This window comes from Salmo salar, chromosome 22, assembly GCF_965601325.2.
Source record: "Salmo salar chromosome 22, fSalSal1, whole genome shotgun sequence".
In the NCBI taxonomy this organism is placed as follows: Eukaryota; Metazoa; Chordata; class Actinopteri; order Salmoniformes; family Salmonidae; genus Salmo; species Salmo salar.
In genome coordinates, this window is record NC_138312.1 from 13,945,038 (window position 1) to 13,971,229 (window position 26,192).

The following is a 26,192-nucleotide window of genomic DNA, read 5'->3' on the forward strand; positions in this document are numbered from 1 at the left end:
ACTAGTTTGAACTAGCCTAATGTTCCCACTTTCTATGTCTTTCTGACTATGTTCACCAGGGTGCAGGGGCTGGTTTTTGTAGGAGATCGCCAGAGCTGATATACCTGTTTTCTTCTGGTTCTATTCCCCCTCCAGCTGTTTGAAGGTGTGATATGGTTGTGGAATGTTCTGGTGAAATACTCTACTGTTGTACTGTATACTCATGCACTCTGAGTTAATGATGATAAAACAAATAACATTTCCCTTGACATCCTGGCCTACGTAAACATTCTACCCCATGGCATTAGACCTTCATTATCCGTAATGCAAACTGTACAAATATTTACAATATTGTAATCACTGAGAGACAGCAAAATCTTATCTTAAATCTTAATCTTATAATGAATTGAATATTAGAATGTAATATTTGACCATATTTACAATGAAATTAAAGACTCCTTTGCAAATAACAAACAAGAGTTTAATTCAACAATATGAAAAGCTGTGTGGCCTCTGTAGTTTCTAGGAATTTTCCCAGCATGTTTACATGGAATTGTATTATATTTCTGACAAACATAACAAACTGTAGTCTGTACCTAATTTTCCAGACTCCCCCACTCCCCCACCTTATTCTCCTGACGGCTGTTGTCTTAACTCAAGGCCAGTTATCTCTCACAATATGGAATGTAATTATAAACTTACATGGAACCCAGGGAATGGCTGGTTCCGAAGATATGGGTTCCAAGTTCCAGACAAGTAGTGGACATCTGCAACTGATTTGAGCCAGGAAACCCAGGCAGGCCGGGCCGTAATCACTTTCCTGCATAGGGAGGCCGGCCAGGCCAGGCCAGGCAGTGAGATATATGAAACGGGGCATGGACGTCAAAGGACCGAGACATCAGGCGTACTTCTTCCCTCCAGAGATCCTGGCCAAAGTGAATGATCATCCTCCTGACATGGCAACAGGAACAGACCACTTTCACCCTCCAGGGACTTTTGATACGCAGCAACACATTATTACCATAATGTTCCTCGATATATGTTACAAGAGATGCCTTGTTTAAAGAAAAGCTGTGATGGTCATTCTTTGAAAGGAAACATGCCACCAGTTTTCCTGCAAAGTGGAGCTTTGAATGTTACAACATGTTCATAGTTTTCTCCTATTCAAACATAAGGCATTGTCCACTGATATATTGACATTTACTGTAGAACAATAAATAAAATGTTTCTGAAATTGAAAATAAAATGGTCAATTCCAAAAATGAAGATTTTGATTTATTTTAGATTGTCAAAAAACAGCAATTCTGTTGATATTGAATGCTTTTCACCTGGAGTTAACCACCTGTATCCCCCACAGGGCACAGTTCAGACATTGGTGATCTCAACACTCTTGTAGGTGTGCATGGGACTTCCCTTTGTCCTGGGCACAGCCTGCACCCGTGCCTCTCTGGGCAGAGATCCACAGCTGCCATGGTAACCAAGGCCCCGTCCAATGGCGATCTTTGAGTTAAACCGAAGAGGACTCTGGGAAATTAGAGGAAGAATAAGTCAAAACAGAATTCATACCCAGTGGAACAGTCCAGCCTAATTTTGATTAACTACCATTTGTCGAGACATCTTCATAAATAAAATTGTTAAAGTAGCTTCTTCTTACCTTGCCTGACCTTCGTCTCATAGACACTATCTCCTCGTTATAGCGGCTAACAGCAGAAGGGGATTGTGGTGGGGCTCCCGTTCCCGGCACTTCACAATCCTGCTCCACACTAGTTTGCCTACAAGGGGTAGGAAGAAGGGAAGAGTCAATTAACTTCACTGCTGTAAATTCAACAAAACATTCTACTTATTGCCAAGGACCTTAAAAACGTAAATGATATAGGGAGACCAATCACCTGGCAGGGATGGAGAGAGCCTTCATCTCCTCATACATGTGCCGATGAAGCATATGTTTATGGCTGGGGATTCCCAGGGCCTTGGCCATGGCATCTGCATCAAATGAGGGGTCCAGAGCCAGCACAGCACCATGGACTCCCCTGCCATGAAGACTATCAGCATACTCCTGACCAGTGAGACATAGGGACATAATGTTATCCAACAAGAACAATGGCAAACAAACAACTTGGCTAAATTTGCCTCAATCTCCCCTAACAGGATCTATACAGTGTATACACCAGTCTACTGGCCCAAAACGGAGACAGTCTGAATGGAATCCAGGTGCATTCTGATGTTTCTGCACTAGGAAAAGGACCCACTTTTAGGTCTATGTCTCTGATCCACTTTATGACTCTGTGGCAAGTCCAAACCACTGGGTCCTGGTCCTTGTGCTCACACTGGGCTCGGCGAGCCTCCAGGACCTGCACACCAACAACACACACATACTGCACTGTTAATATACAGTTATAATACAGTACGGTTACTATTGTATGGTTACAATAGTAAGGTTACTACCGTACGATTACAAAAGTACGGTTACTACTGTACGGTTACAATAATAAAGTTACTACCGTACGGTTACAACAGTACGGTTACTACTGTACGGTTACAATAATAAAGTTACTACCGTACGGTTACAAAAGTACGGTTACTACTGTATGGTTACAATAGTAAAGTTACTACCGTACGGTTACAAAAGTACGGTTACTACTGTACGGTTACAACAGTACGGTTACTACTGTACGGTTACTACTGTACGGTTACTACTGTACGGTTACTACTGTATGATTACTACTGTACAGTTACTACTGTACGATTACTACTGTATGATTACTACTGTACGGTTACTACTGTAGGATTACTACTGTACGGTTACTACTGTACGGTTACTACTGTATGATTACTACTGTACTGTTACTACTGTATGATTACTACTGTACTGTTACTACTGTATGATTACTACTGTACGATTACTACTGTACGGTTACTACTGTACGGTTACTACTGTATGATTACTACTGTACTGTTACTACTGTATGATTACTACTGTACTGTTACTACTGTATGATTACTACTGTACTGTTACTACTGTACGGTTACTACTGTACTGTTACTACTGTATGATTACTACTGTACAGTTACTACTGTATGATTACTACTGTATGATTACTACTGTACGGTTACTACTGTATGATTACTACTGTACGGTTACTACTGTACGGTTACTACTGTATGATTACTACTGTACTGTTACTACTGTATGATTACTACTGTACTGTTACTACTGTATGATTACTACTGTACTGTTACTACTGTATGATTACTACTGTACTGTTACTACTGTACGGTTACTACTGTACTGTTACTACTGTATGATTACTACTGTACTGTTACTACTGTATGATTACTACTGTACTGTTACTACTGTACGGTTACTACTGTACGGTTACTACTGCATGATTACTACTGTACTGTTACTACTGTATGATTACTACTGTACTGTTACTACTGTACGGTTACTACTGTATGATTACTACTGTACTGTTACTACTGTACTGTTACTACTGTACGGTTACAACAGTACGGTTACTACTGTACGGTTACTACTGTATGGTTACTACTGTAATCACTCCACAAACACACCGGGAGGAGAGGATGAGAGGTCACTCTAATGTCACAGTATTGATAATGAACACAGGTCTGACCTCTTTGTCGAAGTTGAGCAATTGCAGGAGCTGGATGGCCAGGAGCAGGCTGGTTTGGTGGGACTGGGTGGTGATGTTCAGGAGTCTCTCCAGGTCTCGTCGGCTGAGGGAGTTGAGCACCCGGCCGTCCACCAGTTGGCTTTGGAAGGCTTGGGAATACTGGGGCAACCCGATGTCACTCAACCAAGATTTGGCAACCCAATGATGGTCCATTTCAGCAGCCTTTGATAGCCTAACATTTGAGACGGTCATACTCAGCAATGTGTGTGCATACATGCCTGTTTGTGTGTGTGTGGATGTTCCAGCTCACCCCTGGCCAGCCTCTGCCTCCCTGTAGTCCTCGATGGCGAGGCGTAGCTTCCTGCGGTGCATGGGGTTACTGATGCCCAGTCCCAGCTCCAGGTCCTCGTCTGTCAGCCCCAGCAGCACCTGCAGCCAGGGGACACCCACCCAGAGCACTCTTCTCATCAATCTACACCTCCACTGCACAGCACTCACAGACTAAGGCACAAACATGCAAGCAAGCATGGACGAGGAAATACTAGATCTATTGCAGATTCTATGAGGGAGGAAAGCATGCCGAAATCCAGGTTTTCCTGGGAAGATGAGGGATTCTTAGTAACGCTGCTACCGTCATTACAAGCTTTGTAAAAACAAGTCCAGAAATCAGACTTAAAGTGGATGTGTACTTGTTAAATGTGGAAGCGTGGAGGCCATACCTTCCCACTTTTGACGTTTTCCGAGCAAGCACGAAGGTACATGGACATTGCCATGACAACCTCCAGCCAGGCTTGTACCGCCCCTGCCTTCCACAGTGACATGGGCATGTTCCGAATGAGCTCCATCTGCTGGAGGCGGTCCAGCTGCTCCTCTCCGTCTGATAGGCTGTGTTGTTGTGTTGATAGGCTGGAGAGGCTGTCAGAGTCTGTCAGGATTGGTCAGGGGAAGTAGAGGTACAGGACAGGGGAGGGGTTTGGGGTCAAAGGAATTGAGAGGCAAAAATGACTCATCCAACTCAAATTTAACAGTAGAAAAGGGAGGATATATAACTGTGTACCTAGGATATTACTAACGCCCCTCTGTAAAATGTTGACATGCCTACAATATGTACCGTCTACTGAAACACATGGGATTGTTGGACAACTCCCATCAACCTGTACAATGTCCCCCGGCATCTAACATCAAACATGCCATTTCATGACAGGAGTATTAGCGATTGACTGACAGAGGTTCTCAAACAAGAGACCAGGAAAGTGTAAAAACCGCTTTAGGACTATTACGAACAGTCAGCCACTGCTCTATGTAGCCAGAAGATGGTGCCAGAGTAATTCACAACAGCCGTGTATTATTGAGGTCTCTCTACAGTCTAGAGTACTGATTCGATGCCATAATGAGGACATTAATGAATGGCTCATCACACTACAATGTATATTACAAAGTGAGAACCGGTGCCACAACTGAGCAGGTGACTCAAGCATTGACAAATACAGGAAAACCTATTTTAAATACAACTATTAGTATGCATTTACTAAAAGTCAGTCTATGGTTTTACTGTTCAGCAAATGCTGTGTGGATTGGGTTAAGGTTTGAGTTTGAATGTCTGTTTGAATGATCGGGTGGGGATGGAGTAACTTTTAGTCACTAGGGGCAAATATTAAATATTGAGACAAAGTAGAAACGCAACACATTAATCATAATTAACATCTGCTGTGAATTTACAACCTGTTTAAACAAGCCTCCCACAAATAAGTACTCTGCAAAATCCAGGACGATTAGCAAGTGTTCAGCCAGTGTTCCTTCAACCTTGTCAACATGCTGAGAGTGAGGCCTACAGAAGTACAATCTCTATGAATTGTTCAGTAGCACAGGAGGTCATTTCCCTTCAGTATGGTTTTATGAATGATCCCCACAGTCTGGAAACAAACACTTGGTAAATCACAGACGAGGGTATCTTTTCTGGGGAGTGAGGGAAGGAGGGAGTCGCCATCCAACATGGCCCAGAGAGGAAGTGTTGAGAGGGGCACCAGGACACAAGAACAGATTAGACATGGAACAGAAAAACGTCACATGGATACTTGGTTGCTGGTTTTATTTTAAAATAAGATTTTATTTCAATCATTTATCATGTTCATTTTTACCCTAGAAGTTACTTCTTGTTCTTTAAATAAAATACTTAATAGATTTACTCTTTTATGCAACATCTCCTGAATGACAAAACATTACACAGATTATTATCATAATCACAAATGTAAGAAATGAGGAGGGGTTGTATGCTAAAGAGCAAAACAAACCAAAAAAAACTTTCATTGCATCCAGAATGATGCAAGAGAATGACAAATGGGAATGGGTTTTGTTTTGGGGGGGGTTAGCGAATACGAACAACAGAGAACGCTTGAGGTTGTTATTTTCACTGCTAACTAATGGATTCCTAACCAAAGCAGCACAGATAATCATGCAGGGGTTTTAGTGCACAGTCCTATGCTTACCGTTGGCACGTTACATAGTTGTCAACTCAATAAGGACAAAAGCGATCTTACAAGGCATTGCTAACAGTGACACACATCTACTCTTGACTCTGTTTTGTTTGATCAAAGACCAAACTTGAACCTTTGGCAATTTAAAATGCGTTCAAACAGTGTGTGTGTGTGTGTGTGTGTGTGTGTGTGTGTGTGTGTGTGTGTGTGTGTGTGTGTGTGTGTGTGTGTGTGTGTGTGTGTGTGTGTGTGTGTGTGTGTGTGTGTGTGTGTGTGTGTGTGTGTGTGTGTGTGTGTGTGTGTGTGTGTGTGTGTGTGTGTGTGTGAGTCACAAACATTTAATTATTTTGTGTGTTCCAATTTTTTTTTGCTTCCTGTTGTAAAACCATTATTTTGGAACCTTATTTTGGTTTTCAGCATTCAGTTTAAGAAATGTATATGGATCGATCAAACACATCTACTGCTGGGCAGGGTACTGTAAGTCTTTAACAATTGATGTCTGAAACATTCAGCATGGGTAGAACAGAGCAGGAGGCCTACACAAACAAGCACATATTAATAATCTAGCTAGCTAGCATTCCCATACTCCTAAACCTATCTCTATACAAACACACTATTCAGATCACACACTCTGGCACTCACAGCATCATCCTATTTAATGCTATCCTATTTGTCAATGCTGCCCAGTGGGCTATTTAAACATATTGTTCCTCCCCTATTGTCCAATATGACAGAATAAGCAATAAGGCCTTCTCCCCCCAGCTGTAGTAGGTTCTCTTGTACTACAGTGGCACAACAAAAGGTAGCTCAAAGTCCTTACTGTTGCTGTATAGTGGGACGATTCTGAAACAGCAGACTAACTGGTCTACTGTGAACTACAATATCAAATGTCCTTATGATTGTCATATTATTACTATTTAGTTTCACGGTCAGAAACATGGTTGTTCCATACACTTCAATGTTTTTTTAATTACTAAATGATACCAGTGATCCAGTATACTTGGGTTCGGAGCAGGGTTGTGCTAGTATGTTTAGTCTCCATTTACAATGTGGAGGGTAATTCCTCATTCATACTTTCATGAGGATGTCAGGAACGGGCCAAATAAGACTGGGATGGGAGAAAGTCCAGAAGAATGACAAAAGCAACTCTAAAATAAAACCGTTATCAGACAAAATACATTTACAAACACTAGGTGCAGAATGACTTCTATTTACATATGCACAGCTGTCCTTCAAGTCTCCAGTTATAAAAAAAGAAACATATATTAAGACAAATAAAAGATAACACAGCATAAACATGTCAACGCATAATAATCCCGTCTATATATTTATATGCATGTAAACATATATACATATGCATACATGTACATCTATAAATATATATTTAATTTACATACATACATTTTTGAGGATAATGTACATTATCTGGGGGCAGCAGTTGTCTCTCAAGTTTTTCTTTTGGGAACACGCGGCAACACACCCGCACACACACACACACACCCACCCAACCACACACACACACACACACCCACCCAACCACACACACACACCCACTCACCCACCCAACCACCCACACACACACCCACACACACACACACACCCACAGACACACACCCACTCACCCACCCAACCACACACACACACACACACACCCACCCACCCAACCACACACACGGACGCACACACACACACACACACACACACACACACACACACACACACACACACACACACACACACACACACACACACACACACACACACACACACACACACACACACACATCTGCATGCACACAACCAGACCCACACAGAAATCCACATACACCATCACCAGTCGGCATCCTCCTCTATGTAATAATCAGGGGTGGATGTACCATCAAACAGGCCCGGGTCCATTGACTTGCGCTGCTTTCCCCGAGCAAACACCCGGGACAGGGAGCCCAGACTCATCTTCTCCTTCTTCTTTGTCTTACGCTTCTGGTCCTCCAGGTCCTCCATAGACTAGGCCAGGGGAAGGAGAGGGCAGGAGGAAAGAGAGACGGAGGGCAGGAAGAGAGAAAGAGGGGGCAGAGGGGAGTAGGAAAGAGAGAAAGAGAGAGGGCAAGAGGGCAAGAGGACACACAGACATTCAGGTTAGTAAATGAACCGGGAGATTCTCTCACAAACAACTTGCAGATGAAATCACAGAACTACAGTAAACTAATACTTTAACAGAACTAAACCAAGGGAAAGAGCAGGCAGAGAAAAGAAAGACAGACAGAACAGAACAGAGAGGAGTACAGAAAGGTACTTATAGAGAATTGTGGAGGTGTGATTACTTGGTCGGGGAGGCCAGGCAGCTCTTACATTGCAGAGGGAGTGGGTCCGGTGGCGAGGGGAGTTGATGTCGCTTGGGGTGGACGACCGATCCCCGTCAGCCGCCGACGCGTCCGAGATGACGGAGGGCTGGCGGGAGTGACAGGGACTGACCCTGACCACCGCTAGAGAAGAGACACACACACATTAGACACACTATACTCCTCAATACAGTAATGGTTGTGCTGTTTGTGTGTGTGACAGACAGACAGACAGACAGACAGACAGACAGACAGACAGACAGACAGACAGACAGACAGACAGACAGACAGACAGACAGACAGACAGACAGACAGACAGACAGACGAGCCTACCCTGGCGGTCCACAGTGTGTCCGTGGTAGAGGGTCTGTTGGCTCTGGCGGATGGCAGCGGTGAGGGGCAGGTCTCCCTGCATCGCCCACTCCTGACTGCCGTTCACCACCGGCTCTGAGGGCATGGCCAGGGAGTGGCGCTTCGGCACGTCTTTAGTCAGCGTGGCCAGGGACTGTTTCGCCTGGCATAAATACACACACAGGGTGGTAAGATACAGTGGTACACACACACACACACACACACACACACACACACACACACACACACACACACACACACACACACACGTTAAAATATGCTAACACAAGCATTTCACTACACCCGCAATAACACCTGCTAAATATGTGTATGCGACCAATACAATTTGATTTGATTTGAAATATGCTTTTACGCTTTATGTTTGGCATAGCACAATGTGTTGAAATGTGTGTGGGGTTAGATGGGACAGATCACTCCATAAGGGTTAGCATAATTCTCTGTCTGTGAGCACTTGACAGTGACGGAGATATAGTCTTTTAGATCTGATAAATCTTATCAGCTGCTGCTGAGGGTAGTGAGGAGCTAGCATAGCCCTACAGAGGAGGTGGGCTGGCTGTTGACTGGCAGCGGAGAGGAATTAAGGACATGGAGTGAATAATGAGGCCATCTCTCAGTCAGACAGACAGACAATAGGCTCTCTAAGGAGCTCCGCAACCAGGCAGAAAATGCATAAATTCCGTTACAGAGCAAAACACAGCATGTGTGTGTCAGTGCATATCAGCGTGTGCGTGTCACATTGCGTGTGTGTGTGTCTGTGTGTGAGTGTACGTGCGTGTGTCTCACCATTGTGAGCTCAGCCTCGAGCTCTTTGATGCGGTTCTCCTTCATGTCCATGTGAGAACGCAGGATGCAGGCCTGCTCTGTAGCTTCTTTGGTCTGCCTCCTCAGATCCCATTTCTCCCTCTCCAGCAGGTCCTTCTCCTTAGCCAGGGCCTTCACAGCATCCTCACTCTCCTACAGTAGAGCACACAGACACGGTCAATCTTCAGAAGATACACTGTAGTACTGCCTTAAACCAGTGTGTGAGCACTTGACTGCTCAATGAATCCCAGTGATATTAAGTCGAAATACTTGGAGTGTATCTGGCTACTGTATGTATAGTGATTGTAATGTACTTTACGGTGCTGGTTGTAATTGAGTGTAATGTACCTTAAGGTGCTGATCGTAGTTGAGTGTAACGGACTTTACGGTGCTGGTTGTAATTGAGTGTAATTACCTTACGGTGCTGATCGTAGTTGAGTGTAACGGACTTTACGGTGCTGGTTGTAATTGAGTGTAATTACCTTACGGTGCTGATCGTAGTTGAGTGTAACGGACTTTACGGTGCTGGTTGTAATTGAGTGTAATTACCTTACGGTGCTGATCGTAGTTGAGTGTAACGGACTTTACGGTGCTGGTTGTAATTGAGTGTAATTACCTTACGGTGCTGGTTGTAGTTACATTTACATTTTAGTCATTTAGCAGACGCTCTTATCCAGAGCGACTTACAGTAGAGTGCATACATTCTATTACATTTTTAAATACTGGTTGTAGTTGAGTGTAATGTACCTTACAGTGCTGGTCGTAGTTGAGTGTAACATACTTTATGGTGCTGGTTGTAGTTGAGTGTAACATACTTTATGGTGCTAGTTGTAGTTGAGTGTAACATACTTTACGGTGCTGGTTGTAGTTGAGTGTAACATACTGTCGTGTCTTTGGCTATGCCGGATTAAGTGATATGACATGCTAACCTATAAAATGCTTTCTCTGTAATGAATATTACCTGATTAAGCTAATCATGTAAATGTAATTAACTAGAAAGTCGGGGCACCACGGAAGAACGTTTATAGAGCCGTTATCTTCCGAATAAACTCTTAAAATACTTAGTCATATTTTACATCGATAGCAGTCAATATTAACCCTTATCTTATTTTCAGTCTCATAATGAAAGTTGTAAATTCTTGGCTATCTTCACAAACCCTGGCTAACAAGTTGAATCAGCAATACCAAATTGGGTTTAATGATTTATTTACTAAATACCTAAACTAATCACACAGAATTACATATACACAGAATACAAATGATGTCATACAGAAAACGTCCTGGTGGACGGAACCTGTATGATGGCTGGTTATACAAAGGAAAGGGGGTTGGGCTTGAATGAAAGAGCGGGAAGACTTAGGAACAAAGAAACAGCAGCTATGCTATCGTAAATACATTATCTTATGCATTCTAAATTACCGCCCATTTGGAAAAGGAAAATGCAATAAATATTTACTCTGAGCTGCGCTTCGGTAGATTGGTCTAGATGCTGGCCGTGTTGGCCAACAGATCTTCCTGTCCTCGGAAGAATGTCTCTGGTGGTAAATTGGATACGTGGTGGTAGCTTTGTCTGTCTGTTAGACTGGATCCGTCGCCCGTCCTTTCCTAGCCCCTGTCTACAGCGGCTGCTGCTAACTCAACGGCTAGGAAGTATCACTTCTGTAGTGAATAACCTCAAAGTTCATACCATTCGCCACCAAAGCTCACGCCGAGGTTGGCTTAGTTCTGTACTTGACGTGTGTCCTTCTAACGTAGAGGCTGCAGACCTCACATACTGGAACATGTGGTTATCTTTTCGTCAAAGGCTTATATAGTGGAGAGGGGGAAGGATGTGTTTCATCGTTTATAACCCCTGTCTCTTCACAGGGGTGGGCCACTGATCAAGCAGGGCACTTTCCTTATGAAAACCCAATTCTCTCATTTGGAAGCTAAAATTACATTTAATCTCCTAACAAACAATTTCAATATCAAACATTTCAATTGCATAACAATTCCATGTTACTCTGATAACTAGAGGGTGTATACTTTCTCAGGTACAGTTTATGTCGTCCTGTCATCAGTCATAATGTCTCAGATGACAACCGAACTGACATCCATACTCATTACGTTCCCAAGCATATTTCCAACTGGTTTTATTACCAAAATATGGTTCCTTTTCCCCATTTGTTTGATGTTCCCAGACTCTCTATATTTAACACAGGCTATTCAAGTCCTTCAGTAGGGTCAGAAAGAGAGGGGAAGGGAGAAAGGTATTTATGGGGGGGTCATAAACCTTACCCACAGGCCAACGTCATGACAATACTTTAAGGTGCTGATCGTAATTCAGTGAAATGTACCTTATGGTGCTGGTCGTAGTTGAGTGTAACGTACTTTACGGTGCTGGTCGTAGTTGAGTGTAATGTACTTTATGGTGCTGGTCGTAGTTGAGTGTAATGTACTTTATGGTGCTGGTCGTAGTTGAGTGTAACGTACTTTACGGTGCTGGTCGTAGTTGAGTGTAACGTACTTTACGGTGCTGGTCGTAGTTGAGTGTAATGTACTTTACGGTGCTGGTCGTAGTTGAGTGTAACGTACTTTACGGTGCTGGTCGTAGTTGAGTGTAATGTACTTTATGGTGCTGGTCGTAGTTGAGTGTAACGTACTTTACGGTGCTGGTCGTAGTTGAGTGTAATGTACTTTATGGTGCTGATCGTAGTTGAGTGTAATGTACCTTTTGGTGCTGGTCGTAGTTGAGTGTAATGTACCCTACGGTGCTGGTTGTAGTTGAGCGGAATGTACCTTACAGTGCTGATCGTAGTTGTCACGTCCTGACCAGTATAAGGGGTTATTGGTTATTGTAGTTTGGTCAGGACGTGGCAGGGGGTATTTGTTTTATATGGTTTGGGGTGTGTGTGTATGTAGAGGGGTGTTGGATTTATGTGTTCCGGGGTTTTTGGTTTATGTTCTTGTTTTGTATTCTAGGGTTTCTATGTTGTGTATTTCTGTGTTGGCCTGGTGTGGCTCTCAATCAGGAACAGCTGTACATCGTTGTTGCTGATTAAGAGTCATACTTAGGTCGCCTGTTTTCACCTGTTAGTTTGTGGGAGATTGTGCTGTGTATAGCTTTGTGCCTTACCGGTCTGTTATTCGTCGTTGTGTTTTGTATACATGTTTGTTTTGGGTTTTTCCTTCTTTGTCCGTAATAAAGAAGATGAGTGTACATATTCCCGCTGTGTTTTGGTCCTCTCCTTACGACATGCTTGACAGTAGTTGAGTGTAATGTACTTTACGGTGCTGGTCGTAGTTGAGTGGAATGTACCTTTTGGTGCTGGTCGTAGTTGAGTGGAATGTACCTTACAGTGCTGGTCGTAGTTGAGTGTAATGTACTTTACGGTGCTGGTCGTAGTTGAGTGCAACGTACTTTACGGTGCTGGTCGTAGTTGAGTGGAATGTACCTTACAGTGCTGGTTGTAGTTGAGTGTAATGTACTTTACGGTGCTGGTCGTGGTTGAGTGTAATGTACCCTATGGTGCTGGTTGTAGTTGAGTGTAATGTACCTTACGGTGCTGGTCGTAGTTGCGTATGAAGTCTCGGAGCTGCTCCTCCCGGCTCTCCAGTGTGGTGTACAGCTGCTGCATCTGGTTCACCAAGTCGGCCTTCTCCACCTTCAGACGCTTACGGTCAGACTTCATAGCTGTGGGACACGGACAAGGACACGGACACACACACACACACACACACACACACACACACACACACACACACACACACACACACACACACACACACACACACATCAGGACTAATGGATTTGACCAAAGGTTGGGTCAAATATGCAGTTACAGTGCATTCGGAAAGTATTCAGACCCCTTCACTTTTTCCACATTTTGTTACGTTACAGCCTTATTCTAAATTTGATTAAATTTCTCTTTACCCTCATCAATCTACACACAATTCCTCATAATGACAAAGCAGAAACAGGTTTTTAGAAACGTTTGCAAATGTATAAAAAATGTAAAACAGAAATACCTTATTTACTTAAGTATTCTGACCTTTTGTTATGAGACTTGAAATTGAGCTCAGGTGCATCCTGTATCCACTGATCAACCTTAAGATGTTTCTACAACTTGTGGTAAATTCAATTGATTGGACATGATTTGGAAAGGCACATACCTACAGCTAAAGTCGGAGGTTTACATACACCTTAGCCAAATACATTTAAACTCCGTTTTTCACAATTCCTGACATTTAATCCTAGTAAAAATTACATGTCTTAGGTCAATTAGGATTACCACTTTATTTTAAGAATGTGAAATGTCAGAATAATAGTAGAGAGAATTATTTCTTTCAGATTTTATTTCTTTCTTCACATTCCCAGTGGGTCAGAAGTTTACACCTTGGGTCAAACGTTTCGGGTAGCCTTCCACAAGCTTCCCACAATAAGTTGGGGGAATTTTGGCCCATTCCTCCTGACAGAGCTGGTGTAACTGAGTCAGGTTTGTAGGCCTCCTTGCTCGCACACGCTTTTTTTTTCTCCAAAAAGTACAATTTGTCCCCATGTGCAGTTGCAAACCATAGTCTGGCTTTTTTATGGTGGTTTTTGGAGCAGTGGCTTCTTCCTCGCTGAGCGGCCTTTCAGGTTATGTCGATATAGGAGTCGTTTTACTGTGGATATAGATACTTTTGTACCCATTTCCTCCAGCATCTTCACAAGGTCCTTTCCTGTTGTTCTGGGATTGATTTGCATTTTTCGCACCAAAGTACGTTCATCTCTAGGAAACAGAACACGTCTCCTTCCTGAGGGGTATGACGGCTGCGTGGTCCCATGGTGTTTATACTTGCATACTATTGTTTGTACAGATGAACGTGGTACCTTCAGGCGTTTGGAAATTGCTCCCAAGGATGAACCAGACTTGGAGGTGTACAATTTTTCTTCTCAGGTCTTGGCTGATTTCTTTTGATTTCCCATGATGTCAAGCAAAGAGGCACTGAGTTTGAAGGTAGGCCTTGAAATAAATCCACAGGTACACCTCCAATTGACTCAAATTACGTCAGTTAGCCTATAAGAAGCTTCCAAAGCCACAACATAATTTTCTGGAATTTTACAAGCTGTTTAAAGGCAGAGTCAACATAGTGTATGTAAACTTCTGACCCACTGGAATTGTGATACAGTGAATTGTAAGTGAAATAATATGTCTGTAGACAATTGTTGGAAAAATGACTTGTGTCATGCACAAAGTAGATGTCCTAACCAACTTGCCAAAACTATAGTTTGTTAACAAGAAATGTGTGGATTGGTTGAAAAACGAGTTTTAATGACTCCAACCTAAGTGCATGTAAACTTCCAACTTCAACTGTATCTATATAAGGTCCCACAGTTGACAGTGCATGTCAGAGAAAAAAACAAGCCATGAGCTTGAAGGAATTCTCCGTAGAGCTTCGAGACAGGATTGTGTCGAGGCACAATATTTCTGCAGCATTGAAGGTCCCCAAGAATACAATGGCCTGCATCATTCTTAAATGGAAGAAGTTTGGAACCCCAAGACTCTTCCTAGAGCTGGCCGCCTGGTCAAACTGAGCAATCGGGGGAAAAGGGCCTTGGTCAGGGAGGTGACCAAGAACCCGATGGTCACTCTGACAGAGTTTCAGAGTTCCTCTGTGGCGATGGGAGAACCTTCCAGATGGACAACCATCTCTGCAGCACTCCACCAATCAGGCCTTTATGGTAGAGTGGCCAGACGGAAGCCACTCCTCAGTAAAAGGCACATGACAGCCCGCTTGGAGTTTACCAAAAGGCGCCTAAAGAACTCTCAGACCATGAGAAACAACATTCTCTGGTCTGATGCTCTTTGGACTGAATGCCAAGCATCACGTCTGGAGGAAACCTGGCTCCATCCCTATGGTGAAGCATGGTGGTGGCAGCATCATGCTGTGGGGATGTTTTTCAGCGGCAGGGATTGGGAGACTAGTCAGGATCGAGGGAAAGATGAAAAGAGCAAAGTACAGAGACATCCTTGAAGAAAACCTTCTCCAGAGCGCTCAAGACCTAGAACTGGCATGAAGGTTCACCTCAAATCAAATCAAATCGTATTGGTCACATACACACGATTAGCAGATGTTAATGCGAGTGTAGCGAAATGCTTGTGCTTCTAGTTCCGACAGTGCAGCAATATCTATCATGTAATCTAACAATTCCACAACAAATACCAAATACACTCTAATCTAAGTAAAGGAATGGAATAAGAATATATATAAATATAAATATATGGATGAGCAATGACAAAGTGGCATTGGCAAGATGCAATAGATGGTATAAAATACAGAATATACATATGAGATGAGTAATGCAAGATATGTAAACATTATTAATGTGGCATTATTAAAGTGACTACTTATCCATTTATTAAAGTGGCCAATGATTTCAAGTCTGTATGTAGGCAGCAGCCTCTCTGTGTTGGTGATAGGCTGTTTAGCAGTCTGATGGCCTTGAGATACAAGCTGTTTTTCAGTCTCTCGGTCCCAGCTTTGATGCACCTGCACTGACCTTGCCTTCTGGGTGGTAGCGGGTTGAACAGGCAGTGGCTCGGGTGGTTGTTGTCCTTGTTCCTGTGACATCGGGTGTTGTAGGTGTCCCCGGTTATGCGTTGTGCAGACCGCACCACCCTCTGGAGAGCCTTGCTGTTGTGGGCGGTGCAGTTGCCGTACCAGGCGGTGATGCAGCCCAACAGGATGCTCTCAATTGTGCATCTGTAAAAGTTTGTGATGCTTTTAGGTGACAAGCCACATTTCTTCAGCCTCCTGAGGTTGAAGAGGCGCTATTGCGCCTTCACCACACTGTCTGTGTGGGTGGACCATTTCAGTTTGTCTATGGTGTACGCCGAGTAACTTAAAACTTTCCACCTTCTCCACTGCTGTCCCATCGATGTGGATAGGGGGGTGCTCCCTCTGCTGTTTCCTGAAGTCCACGATCATCTCCTTTGTTTTGTTGACGTTGAGTGAGAGGTTGTTTTCCTGACACCACACTCCGAGTGCCCTCACCTCCTCCCTGTAGGCTCTCATTGTTGTCAGTATCAAACCTACTACTGTTGTGTCGTCTGCAAACTTGATGATTGAGTTGGAGGCGTGCATGGCCACGCAGTCATGGGTGAACAGGGAGTACAGGAGGGGGCTGTGCACGCACCCTTGTGGGGCCCCAGTGTTGAGGATTAGCGAAGTGGAGATGTTGTTTCCTACCTTCACCATCTGGGGGCGGCAAGTCAGGAAGTCCAGGACCCAATTGCACATGGCGGGGTTCAGACCCAGGGCCTCTAGCTTGATGATGAGTTTAAAGGGTACTATGGTGTTGAATGCTGAGCTGTAGTCAATGAACAGTATTCTTACATAGGTATTCTTCTTGTCCAGTTTTCCTTCCAACAGGAAAACGACCCTAACCAAACAGCCAAGACAATGCAGGAGTGGCTTCGGGACAAGTCTCTAAACGTGAGTGGCCCAGCCAGATTCCGGACTTGAACCCGATCTAACATCTCCGGAGAGACCTGAAAATAGCTGTTCAGCGACACTCTCCATCCAACTTGACAGAGCTTGAGAGGATTTGCAGAGAAGAATGGGAGAACCTCCCCAGATACAGATGTGCCAAGCTTGTAGCGCCATACCCAAGAAGACGCGAGGCTGCAATCGCTGCCAAAGGTGCTTCAACAAAGTACTGAGTAAAGGGTCTGAATACTTATGTAAATGTGATATTTCAGTGTTTTATTTTGAATACATTTGCAAACATTTCTAAAAAACAGTTTTCACTTTGTCATTATGGGCTATTGTGTGTAGACTGATGAGGGGGAAAAAAACGATTCAATCAATTTTAGAATAATGTAATGTGGAAAAAGTTAAGGGGTCTGAATACTTTCCGAATGCACTGTATATTGGATTGCCACAAGATGGCACTGTGACATATTGTACAATTCCAGGGAGAGCAACACTGCTTTTCCATAGAAGCACCATGGAGTAAATGATGTAATGCTCTAAGATCAGTAGCAGATAGTCACATAAACACACAGACTGATGTGGAGACTACATTCACCTATCCTTTCCTAAATACGCTTGGCATATATGGCATTTGCTACACAGACAGCCTGTTTAAAAACAGCCAACTTCCAGGGTTGAAACTTGCTTTTCAGTAGAGACCATAACTCATCAGCCGTATTTGTAGGACAGGAATCTAGAGAAAGCCTTGACAGGCAGAGTAAGATTGTGACTTACGAACAGTATTCCAGAAGCTCTTTATTCAAAGAAAAGGAGAAGCTGTCCTCGCAATAACCGCAACACAGGTGGCAATCATTGAGGCTTAAGAATTCCCAATGTACATGTTCCACCATAACTCTCCTCACTCAACATTTAAACCTGTTCTTCAACAGTTACACAAGAGAGCTCTACATCTATGAGCACGCCACCTCCCGCCTGTTGCTCCCTGAGCGGAAGAGAGGAAGACAGAGGAGGAGGGATAGATGGGGGGACGTTAGAGAGATGAGTTATAGGTTTGTCTTCTTTACATTTTCACGCTCCCACCATTCTACATGCAGCCAGTCTGTCTCAGAAGGGGATAACTTCGTTAACTTTGCTTTCTTTGGGTTAAACAAGCAAGTAAATATTTATCTGTAAAATATTGCTTTGCGGGCAGGGGTAAGAGGAGTTGGCGAACCACACTTGGCCACAGTACGATGACAAGCTGTCTCCTCTCACTACCACATACTCTACATAGCATTCCACTCCAAGCCAAAAGCATACACTGTATCATAAAGCAATGCCTTTGTGCTACCATTTATAGATCTCAACCTTACAAGAACTGAGCCTAGACTGTGGACTGATGAACAGATCTCATTACTGACAATGTTGGAAGGATAGAACAGGCAGAAGGTATTGACTTATCTCCCTCACACACACATCATGACTGATAGGAGATTTGGAGATGACAGATAGGATTTCTCTACCACACAGTTAGTATTTAGATAAACATGTGGCCCATACCAGACACAACTACGTCAGATTGCATTTTGAAAGGGATTGACTGATCGATGTGTTGAGTGATAAACTGATGTTATCTCTACTGAGATGAAGTGGGTTTGACTGAGCTGTGTGAGAAACATATGGGGCTTAAGTGGGTGTGGCAGGGCTCAGACAGCTGTGTAGTATAATTGGACTCAGGTAGAACAGTAGGGTAGGACTCAGGTAGGTAAGTAGGGTAGGACTCAGATAGGTAAGTAGGGTAGTAGTCATGGAAGGACAGTAGGGTAGGACTCAGGTAGAACAGTAGCAGGACTCAGATAGGACAGTAGGGTAGAACTCAGATAGGACAGTAGGGTAGAACTCAGATAGGACAGTAGGGTAGGACTCAGGTAGTACAGTAGGGTAGGACTCAGGTAGGACAGTAGGGTAGAACTCAGATAGGACAGTAGGGTAGAACTCAGATAGGACAGTAGGGTAGGACTCAGGTAGGACAGTAGGGTAGAACTCAGGTAGAACAGTAGGGTAGGACTCAGATAGGACAGTAGGGTAGAATTCAGGTAGAACAGTAGGGTAGGACTCGGGTAGGACAGTAGAGTAGGACTCAGATAGGACAGTAGGGTAGGATTCAGGTAGAACAGTAGGGTAGGACTCAGGTAACACAGTAGGGTAGAACTCAGGTAGAACAGTAGGGTAGGACTCAGGTAGGACAGTAGGGTAGACCTCAGGTAGAACAGTAGGGTAGGACTCAGGTAGAACAGTAGGGTAGGACTCAGATAGGTAAGTAGGGTAGTAGTCATGGAAGGACAGTAGGGTAGGGCTCAGGTAACACAGTAGGGTAGAACTCAGGTAGAACAGTAGGGTAGGACTCAGGTAGGACAGTAGGGTAGAACTCAGGTAGAACAGTAGGGTAGGACTCAGGTAGAACAGTAGGGTAGGACTCAGATAGGTAAGTAGGGTAGTAGTCATGGAAGGACAGTAGGGTAGGGCTCAGGTAGGAATCAAGTAGAACAGTAGGGTAGGACTCAAGTAGACCTCAAGTAGGACTCAGGTAGGACAGGTTGGACAGTAGGGTAGGACTCAGGTAGGACAGTATGGCAGGACTCAGGTAGGACAGTAGGGTAGGACTCAGGTAGGAAAGAAGGGTAGGACTCAGGTAGGACAGTAGGGCAGGACTCGGGTAGGATAGTAGGGTAGAACTCAGGTAGGACAGTAGGGTAGGACTCAGGTAGGACAGTAGGGTAGAACTCAGATAGGACAGTAGGGTAGAACTCAGATAGGACAGTAGGGTAGGACTCAGGTAGGACAGTAGGGTAGGACTCAGATAGGACAGTAGGGTAGAATTCAGGTAGAACAGTAGGGTAGGACTCGGGTAGGACAGTAGAGTAGGACTCAGATAGGACAGTAGGGTAGGATTCAGGTAGAACAGTAGGGTAGGACTCAGGTAACACAGTAGGGTAGAACTCAGGTAGAACAGTAGGGTAGGACTCAGGTAGGACAGTAGGGTAGAACTCAGGTAGAACAGTAGGGTAGGACTCAGGTAGAACAGTAGGGTAGGACTCAGATAGGTAAGTAGGGTAGTAGTCATGGAAGGACAGTAGGGTAGGGCTCAGGTAGGAATCAAGTAGAACAGTAGGGTAGGACTCAAGTAGACCTCAAGTAGGACTCAGGTAGGACAGGTTGGACAGTAGGGTAGGACTCAGGTAGGAAAGAAGGGTAGGACTCAGGTAGGACAGTAGGGCAGGACTCGGGTAGGATAGTAGGGTAGAACTCAGGTAGGACAGTAGGGTAGGACTCAGGTAGGACAGTAGTAGAACTCAAGTAGGACTGTAGTGTAGGACACATGTAGGACAGTAGTGTAGGACTCAGGTAGGACAGTAGAGTAGGACTCTGGTAGGACAGTAGAGTAGGACTCAGGTAGGACAGAAGGGTAGGACTCAGGTAGGAGAGTAGAGTAGGACTCTGGTAGGACAGTAGAGTAGGACTCAGGTAGGACAGAAGGGTAGGACTCAGGTCAAACGGTAGGATGGACTCGAGGAGGGACCGTAGGGTAGGACTCAGGTAGGACAGGGTAGTAGGTGAGCACTACGGGGGTCGTCCTGACCTTGTAAGGCCTCCTTGGCGCGGTCCAGCTCCTGCTCCTTGTCTCCCAGCTGCACACGGAGCTCAGTGGCTGAAAGGAGGTGGGAGGAGCATCCCTGGGTCTCCTCCAGGTCCTTACTCAACATGTCCTTCATCTGCCTCAACAGGTGCACCTCCTCCTGCAGCTGGGCCACCTCCTCACGCAGCAACACTATGGAGGAACAGAGGAGAGAGAGAGAGAAGTTAGAAGAAGAATCTACCTATTTGTCCATTTCTTACAGTCCACAGAAATCTCTTTCTGCTTTTAACCCCTCGAGGTGAGGAATGGAGAGAATGAAGTGAAAGAATAAGGACCAGAGAAGGGGTGGGGAAGGATGAGTGGAGAGGAGAATAGGGAAGAGAGATGGAAGTAAAAACAGACAGGAGGAAAATAGAATGAGAATGTAGAGGGAGAAGTTGACGGGTATAGAGAGGGGGAGAAAGGCAGAGCGAATGAGCGAGGGAGACGGTGGACGTCGTGAGAGTCGATATCAGAAAGAGGGAGAGGAGGGGGGGTGTGAAACAGGGTGACAAACTTAAGGGGAGAGGAGCAGAGAGAGTGCAATAATGAGGCTACACTCAACACATTTTCAGAGAGGAAAACCCACAACAACACATGCACAAGCTCGCTCATATGCAGACGCACCAGCGCACGCGCACACACATTCACATGCACAGCAGGCTCTATATAAGCTGAAGCCATGGGTGATAGAGAGATAGAGAGATAGAGTTAAATGAGGAGTGACAGTCTCAGGACTCAAACTGGCAAGGCTACAGAGCGGTGACAGACAGTGGTTTGATAAGACTATAAAAAATCTATCTGGAAAACAAGCTTCAGCCATGTTCTTTAGCTCCGTGCCTTTCCACTGACATACGCCTCACAGCCCTCTGGGAGCTTAGGGACTTAGAGTGATAAACAAGAGCAGGAAACCAAGGAAACCACACAGAGAAACAGAGAGAATCAAGACAGTAATTGGCACAGTATCTCCTAATACACAAACACATTCACCAAGGCAAGCAACACAGAACACAAATACGCTAAACTGGGCATCCATTTTATAAGGTATTGACTAACTGGGGTTTGTTTACAGTTTCTTTTTTTTTTTGCCCAATAAGGGCCACCACAAGAAAGGAATGGCCTTGTAATACCGAGTTATATTTTCGCACTAGCTTCTTGAACATTCTTGAATATCTATAATGGTTTAGAACGATGCACAATGTCAGTATGTCTGGGAAGAAGCTTGACCAGTTGCAGAATTCAGTGGCCAAAACACTTCCAGCCCTGCCCCTAAGCAGGGAAAGGGTTGGTTGGTACCTGGTGAGGACACCTGTAAAAATCTGATGGCTCCTGGAAGTGGTTTTGGACCGTTTTGGCCACTATCCTTCCTCTGGTCTAAGATAGCCAAGGGCATTGTAGCCAGACTGCGTGGGGCTGCAGAGGCCCAGAAAAGAGAGGAAGGGACAGTCCATCGGTCACTGTCGACTCTGGCTGTGAAGAGACCCGCTGGGCAGCAGCTCCGTATTGTACTTGGCATCCAGGAGGTAGTTTCCTGGAGAGAGCAACCTTTCACAGCCTTCTCGCCCGCTAAACCCACTCATCTGTTTACCTATACAGGCTTGCTTAGTTGTTGCAGGTGAGGCCAGCTGCCGCCTTTGATCGCTCTGTAGAGCAGAGCAGCCAGACACAAGTTCAAAGTATACGTCCCAGGCAGTTACGCGCTGTACAGATGATCTGCAGTCCTATCTGCGCTGTTAGAGCAATCTGTAGTGTGATAAGTACGATCTCTAGCTGTGAAATAAATACGATCTGCGGTTCTGTTCTGTGGTTGAGAGGGTCTAAATGCCCCCCTCTCTGTGTGACAGTATCATACAATGATGTCCTAGCATGCATAACGCACCAAGGATGCTAACATGGAAGATAAAAAATAAACAACAGTCAGCAATTTTCAAAATGGCTGTGTGTCCCCTCCCTACGCCGGAGAGTGTTTCAGGTCAGTTTAACTCTAATGGGATATCATTTTATGTGTATGATAATGATCATGTAGATTTATATGTAGAGGTAAGTAGGCTACTTCAAGGAAATTGTTATCACCAGCACTGTGGAGAGTGTATGCATCTACACGGGCGATCGTGGAGCAGTTTGAACAGAGCTAGTCAACATGGCTTAACATATGCGAGACAGACACATGGCGAGCACTCAGAGATTCTGTAGATACTGTGGGAACCGAACAGAGGGTGATTTAAGCACAAGCAATCAGCACCATAATTCCCTCAAATACACTTTCCCATCGATTCCCCCCAAACCCTCATCCTGCCATTACTCCCCACTTCCAGCTCTGAGCTGCATAATCACTCCTCTTTCAGGTTCCCTGCCTCCCCCCCTGCCTGCCTCAAAGTCGGTATGAAATGAAGGCAAGGCAAATCCTGGAGAATCTTCTTTATTTTTTTCCCAGAGATATTTCAGTTCAGATAAGCCTGTTGGCAGTGACATCATCAGGAGAAGAGAGGCTGCACAGCATCTCGTCGTCAGTTTGGTTTAAACACGTGCACATAGTGAAATTACTCGTGTTTGGTTGTTTTTTTCTCACACAATGCACAGGGTTGCAAAATTCCGGGAATTTCTTGCTTTCCTGGTTGGAGGATTCTGGATTTCCTGCTTATTCCCTCCTGATTTCGGGGAAAACAGGGAATGTATTAAAAGTTCCCTGGATTTTGCAAGCCTAGGCACACGTGTGGGACAATCCTGAGAGGTCATCTTTTTGTATACACTATTGAAGAATAAGCCAAAATAAATAGTTTGTACTGACTGGCCATAATGTCCCCTGGCTTGGGCTGTGACGGTGATCGTATTACTGCCACACCAGTGGTCACGAGTCATGACTGCAGTCAAATTCCACGTGACCGTTCAGTCACTATAATTAAGCTTCTCCAAGCTCTGATGCTGCTGATGGTCATTAGTAGCCTACCAAACTTGCTAACTGCCTGGTACTCAGCACTCTATTGTCCCTCTAATCACTCTGACATCAATGTAACCAAAAATTGAATCAAACCCTTCATGAGAGCCCATGAGCTCATGTTGCACAACATTTCTATAGGCTAGGCAACTGCGTGAGAAAACAGAGTGATGGCCTCTATTAAAAAGAGGAGGATCCCATCAGCTTTCTATAGGCTAGGCCTATTTATTTCTTAATATTAGGCACATTGCTTCTCTTTACAACAGGAGTATAGCCTACCTGGCTGGCATGAAAATGAACCACGGGAAAAGCATAGATGACATGTCTTTTTTCCCGCTGCCCGTTTCGAGACGGTTGGATGATAATGGTCCATTCTAAATCCAAACAAATTTCACACATATACTAAATAACGTATGTAAAGACAAGATTAAATCAAGAACAGTCTGATCGGTGACAATATTAGCCTATCACTTGTCAATTATATATTATCACTTGCGAATGACGCCCAGCTTAAGGCAAGAAACAGCATATGTTTTCTTGCAGACTTTTTCAAATCATAGTCGCACATCTCATGTCGTTTGGAGGAAATATCCTTTCTATTTTATTCAGCTTTGTTCAATTGTATTCTTCATACTATAAAATAATATAAAATAATGCCACGCAATTCTAAGCAAATCTTGTCTGCTAAATGAACTAGTGTAGCCCACAGCCATATGGCATAGCCATATCAGGACCTAACATAAGGACAACGCAGAGTATGCTATTCTGTTCTTCTGAAATAGACCACATTTTCTTCATATCATGCTTCTTTAGACCTGGATTTATTGTGATGGTGTATATTAAATGGATTTATTCGACTTTTTAAAATGCAAATATTCCAAAGGTCTGTATTAGTGGCTTGTAGGCTATGCATGGAAGCCAGGAATGCTAAATGTGTTTATGTTAATGAACGCTCAATTACCGTGAGACCGGCAGTTATTTGCTTGACAATCAACGGCTGACAAAATGTCATGACCGCCACAGCCCTACCACTAGCCTGTTGTATTGTTAGCATCATTTCTTGTCTACTGTCATAGCCCCACCAGTAGACGGTGAATGCCCTGTTCCTGTAGCCACCTTCCTGAGGAGAGAAGAAGACCTCATCTCTTCACTCAGCAGTGGCCCACTCAACTATTCCTGTCTGAGCCACGACTCTATTAAAAGCTCCATCAGGACTGCTCTGAGTCTGACCAGGCCATCAACCCGTGCTCTTCCCTCCCACTGGCTTCTCCATTCAGGTACTGAGAGGTCTAGTGGCTGTTTGCTTCGTGGCTAAAAGAAGCCAGAGGCATGAGCTAGGTATCCGTGCTGTGTGTTTGATACGAGTGTCAAACACATGGTTGATAGCAGCTATATGCTCTACCTCTATGTGGTATACTCTGTAGGAATGTCTGGACGGGTGTCACCTCCCTCTGCATTTGTTACTATGCCAGAGGCTTTGGTCATTCCTCCTCTCCTGTTTCAGGTAGCCACAATGCTGACCGGAGTGACACCAAATTTGTCCTTCAACTCTCAGCTACACCGTGTTAACTATAAATATCCACCGGCATTGTCCTAACTGAGTGGAACGGTACTCTTGCAAAGACACGACACCTTAATACAGTGTGAAACTGTCCATTACACAGTGGTTACTGTGTGCAGACCTCTGTATCATCTTAATAAGCATCTCCACGGACCCTGTTAGATTGACCGGGTTATGAAAATGTATGATCTGCATCCCCGACTGCAATATTCAGTGTAATAAATGGAACACGTTCCTCAGGTTTGTTATAGCAGGGAATTTGCCAGTGAACAACAGAGAGAAAGAGCTTACAGCGAATGATTAGGCAAACCATGGTCCTTTGAAAATATAATCACCTAACTCAAATATGTGCATGAATTACTCTCTTACATTTCCATTTTCAAACATTCCACATTATTCTTGCAGCACAAACAGCGCACTTAACAGCAATATTAACCTTGTAAATGATTATTTTCAACATCCATTTACATACACTGCAGGGGCCGCTTTCTCTATTTGAGAAACAGTGTGGGTACTGTTGGATGGATGCTGCTTAGCCTGGTTGATCTACTTCAGTTAATGTATGGAACGAAGTACACGGGACTCCACACTTTATGTCTGGAGAGTGACAGCGACATGTCAGTATACATCTGGCACAGTATCTGTTGGTTTGAGACCAGAGAAGAGTATTACACTCTCACTCAGTACATTCCATAAAGCTCCATCGTTTAAGAGCATTGATCCTGTATTTCTATCCATGGTTACTGTATTATGTTCTACTGTATGTGGAGTGCTGAACAGGGAAGGGTTTTACTGGGTAAGCAGAAGCAGCATTAGTAGGAACGCTGTAATCTCGCAATATGTTTAAAACCTTCACAATCCTTGGATTACTATTTGATTGTCAGTTCCCACAATAATCTGGAAATCGAACACGGACTAGAGGTATTTTCACTCCCGTACATTTGGGTCCTGTTTCTCTCTACACTACTATTCCCCACAATGTG

The 26,192-nt window shown here is 44.2% G+C and overlaps 2 protein-coding genes across 4 annotated transcripts in view; both read right to left on the reverse strand.

Moving 5' to 3' along the window:
• Positions 1-1,241: 1,241 nt before the first annotated feature.
• On the reverse strand, positions 1,242-3,916 carry LOC106582811 (kazrin). The gene is made up of 5 exons (XM_014166263.2): positions 3,615-3,916; positions 2,229-2,330; positions 1,869-2,035; positions 1,634-1,751; positions 1,242-1,503 (listed from the first exon to the last, which is right to left on the reverse strand). Exons 1-5 carry the CDS (start codon positions 3,888-3,890, stop codon positions 1,345-1,347), a joined length of 822 nt encoding a protein of 273 aa, XP_014021738.1. The 5' UTR covers positions 3,891-3,916; the 3' UTR covers positions 1,242-1,344.
• Positions 3,917-4,402: 486 nt separating this feature from the next.
• LOC106582810 (kazrin) overlaps positions 4,403-26,192 on the reverse strand; it is a 168,342-nt gene continuing 146,552 nt past the window's right edge. The window contains exons 5-11 of one of the 3 annotated variants that reach the window (XR_001323388.3): positions 20,678-20,866; positions 13,137-13,273; positions 9,583-9,753; positions 8,761-8,941; positions 8,410-8,571; positions 7,966-8,092; positions 4,403-4,539 (exon numbers count right to left, since the gene is read on the reverse strand). Coding sequence is in view for 2 of the 3 variants with exons in the window: in XM_014166261.3 (XP_014021736.1) it covers positions 7,919-8,092; positions 8,438-8,571; positions 8,761-8,941; positions 9,583-9,753; positions 13,137-13,273; positions 20,678-20,866 (986 nt within the window). In the remaining variant the exon portion in view is untranslated. Of the gene's footprint in view, positions 4,540-5,682; positions 8,093-8,409; positions 8,572-8,760; positions 8,942-9,582; positions 9,754-13,136; positions 13,274-20,677; positions 20,867-26,192 lie in introns of those variants that run through there. The other 2 variants (XM_014166262.3, XM_014166261.3) reach the window with 2 other exon arrangements.

What these genes read in the sequence shown, in the direction of transcription:
- LOC106582811 (XM_014166263.2), bottom strand. Translation starts at nt 3,890, where the DNA reads ATGTATGCACACACATTGCTGAGTATGACCGTCTCAAATGTTAGGCTA. An exon ending in TGCTCAACTTCGACAAAGAG is followed by an intron (nt 2,331 to 3,614) that starts GTCAGACCTGTG and finishes GTTGGTGTGCAG; the next exon opens with GTCCTGGAGGCTCGCCGAGC. An exon ending in TGAGACGAAGGTCAGGCAAG is followed by an intron (nt 1,504 to 1,633) that starts GTAAGAAGAAGC and finishes CTAATTTCCCAG; the next exon opens with AGTCCTCTTCGGTTTAACTC.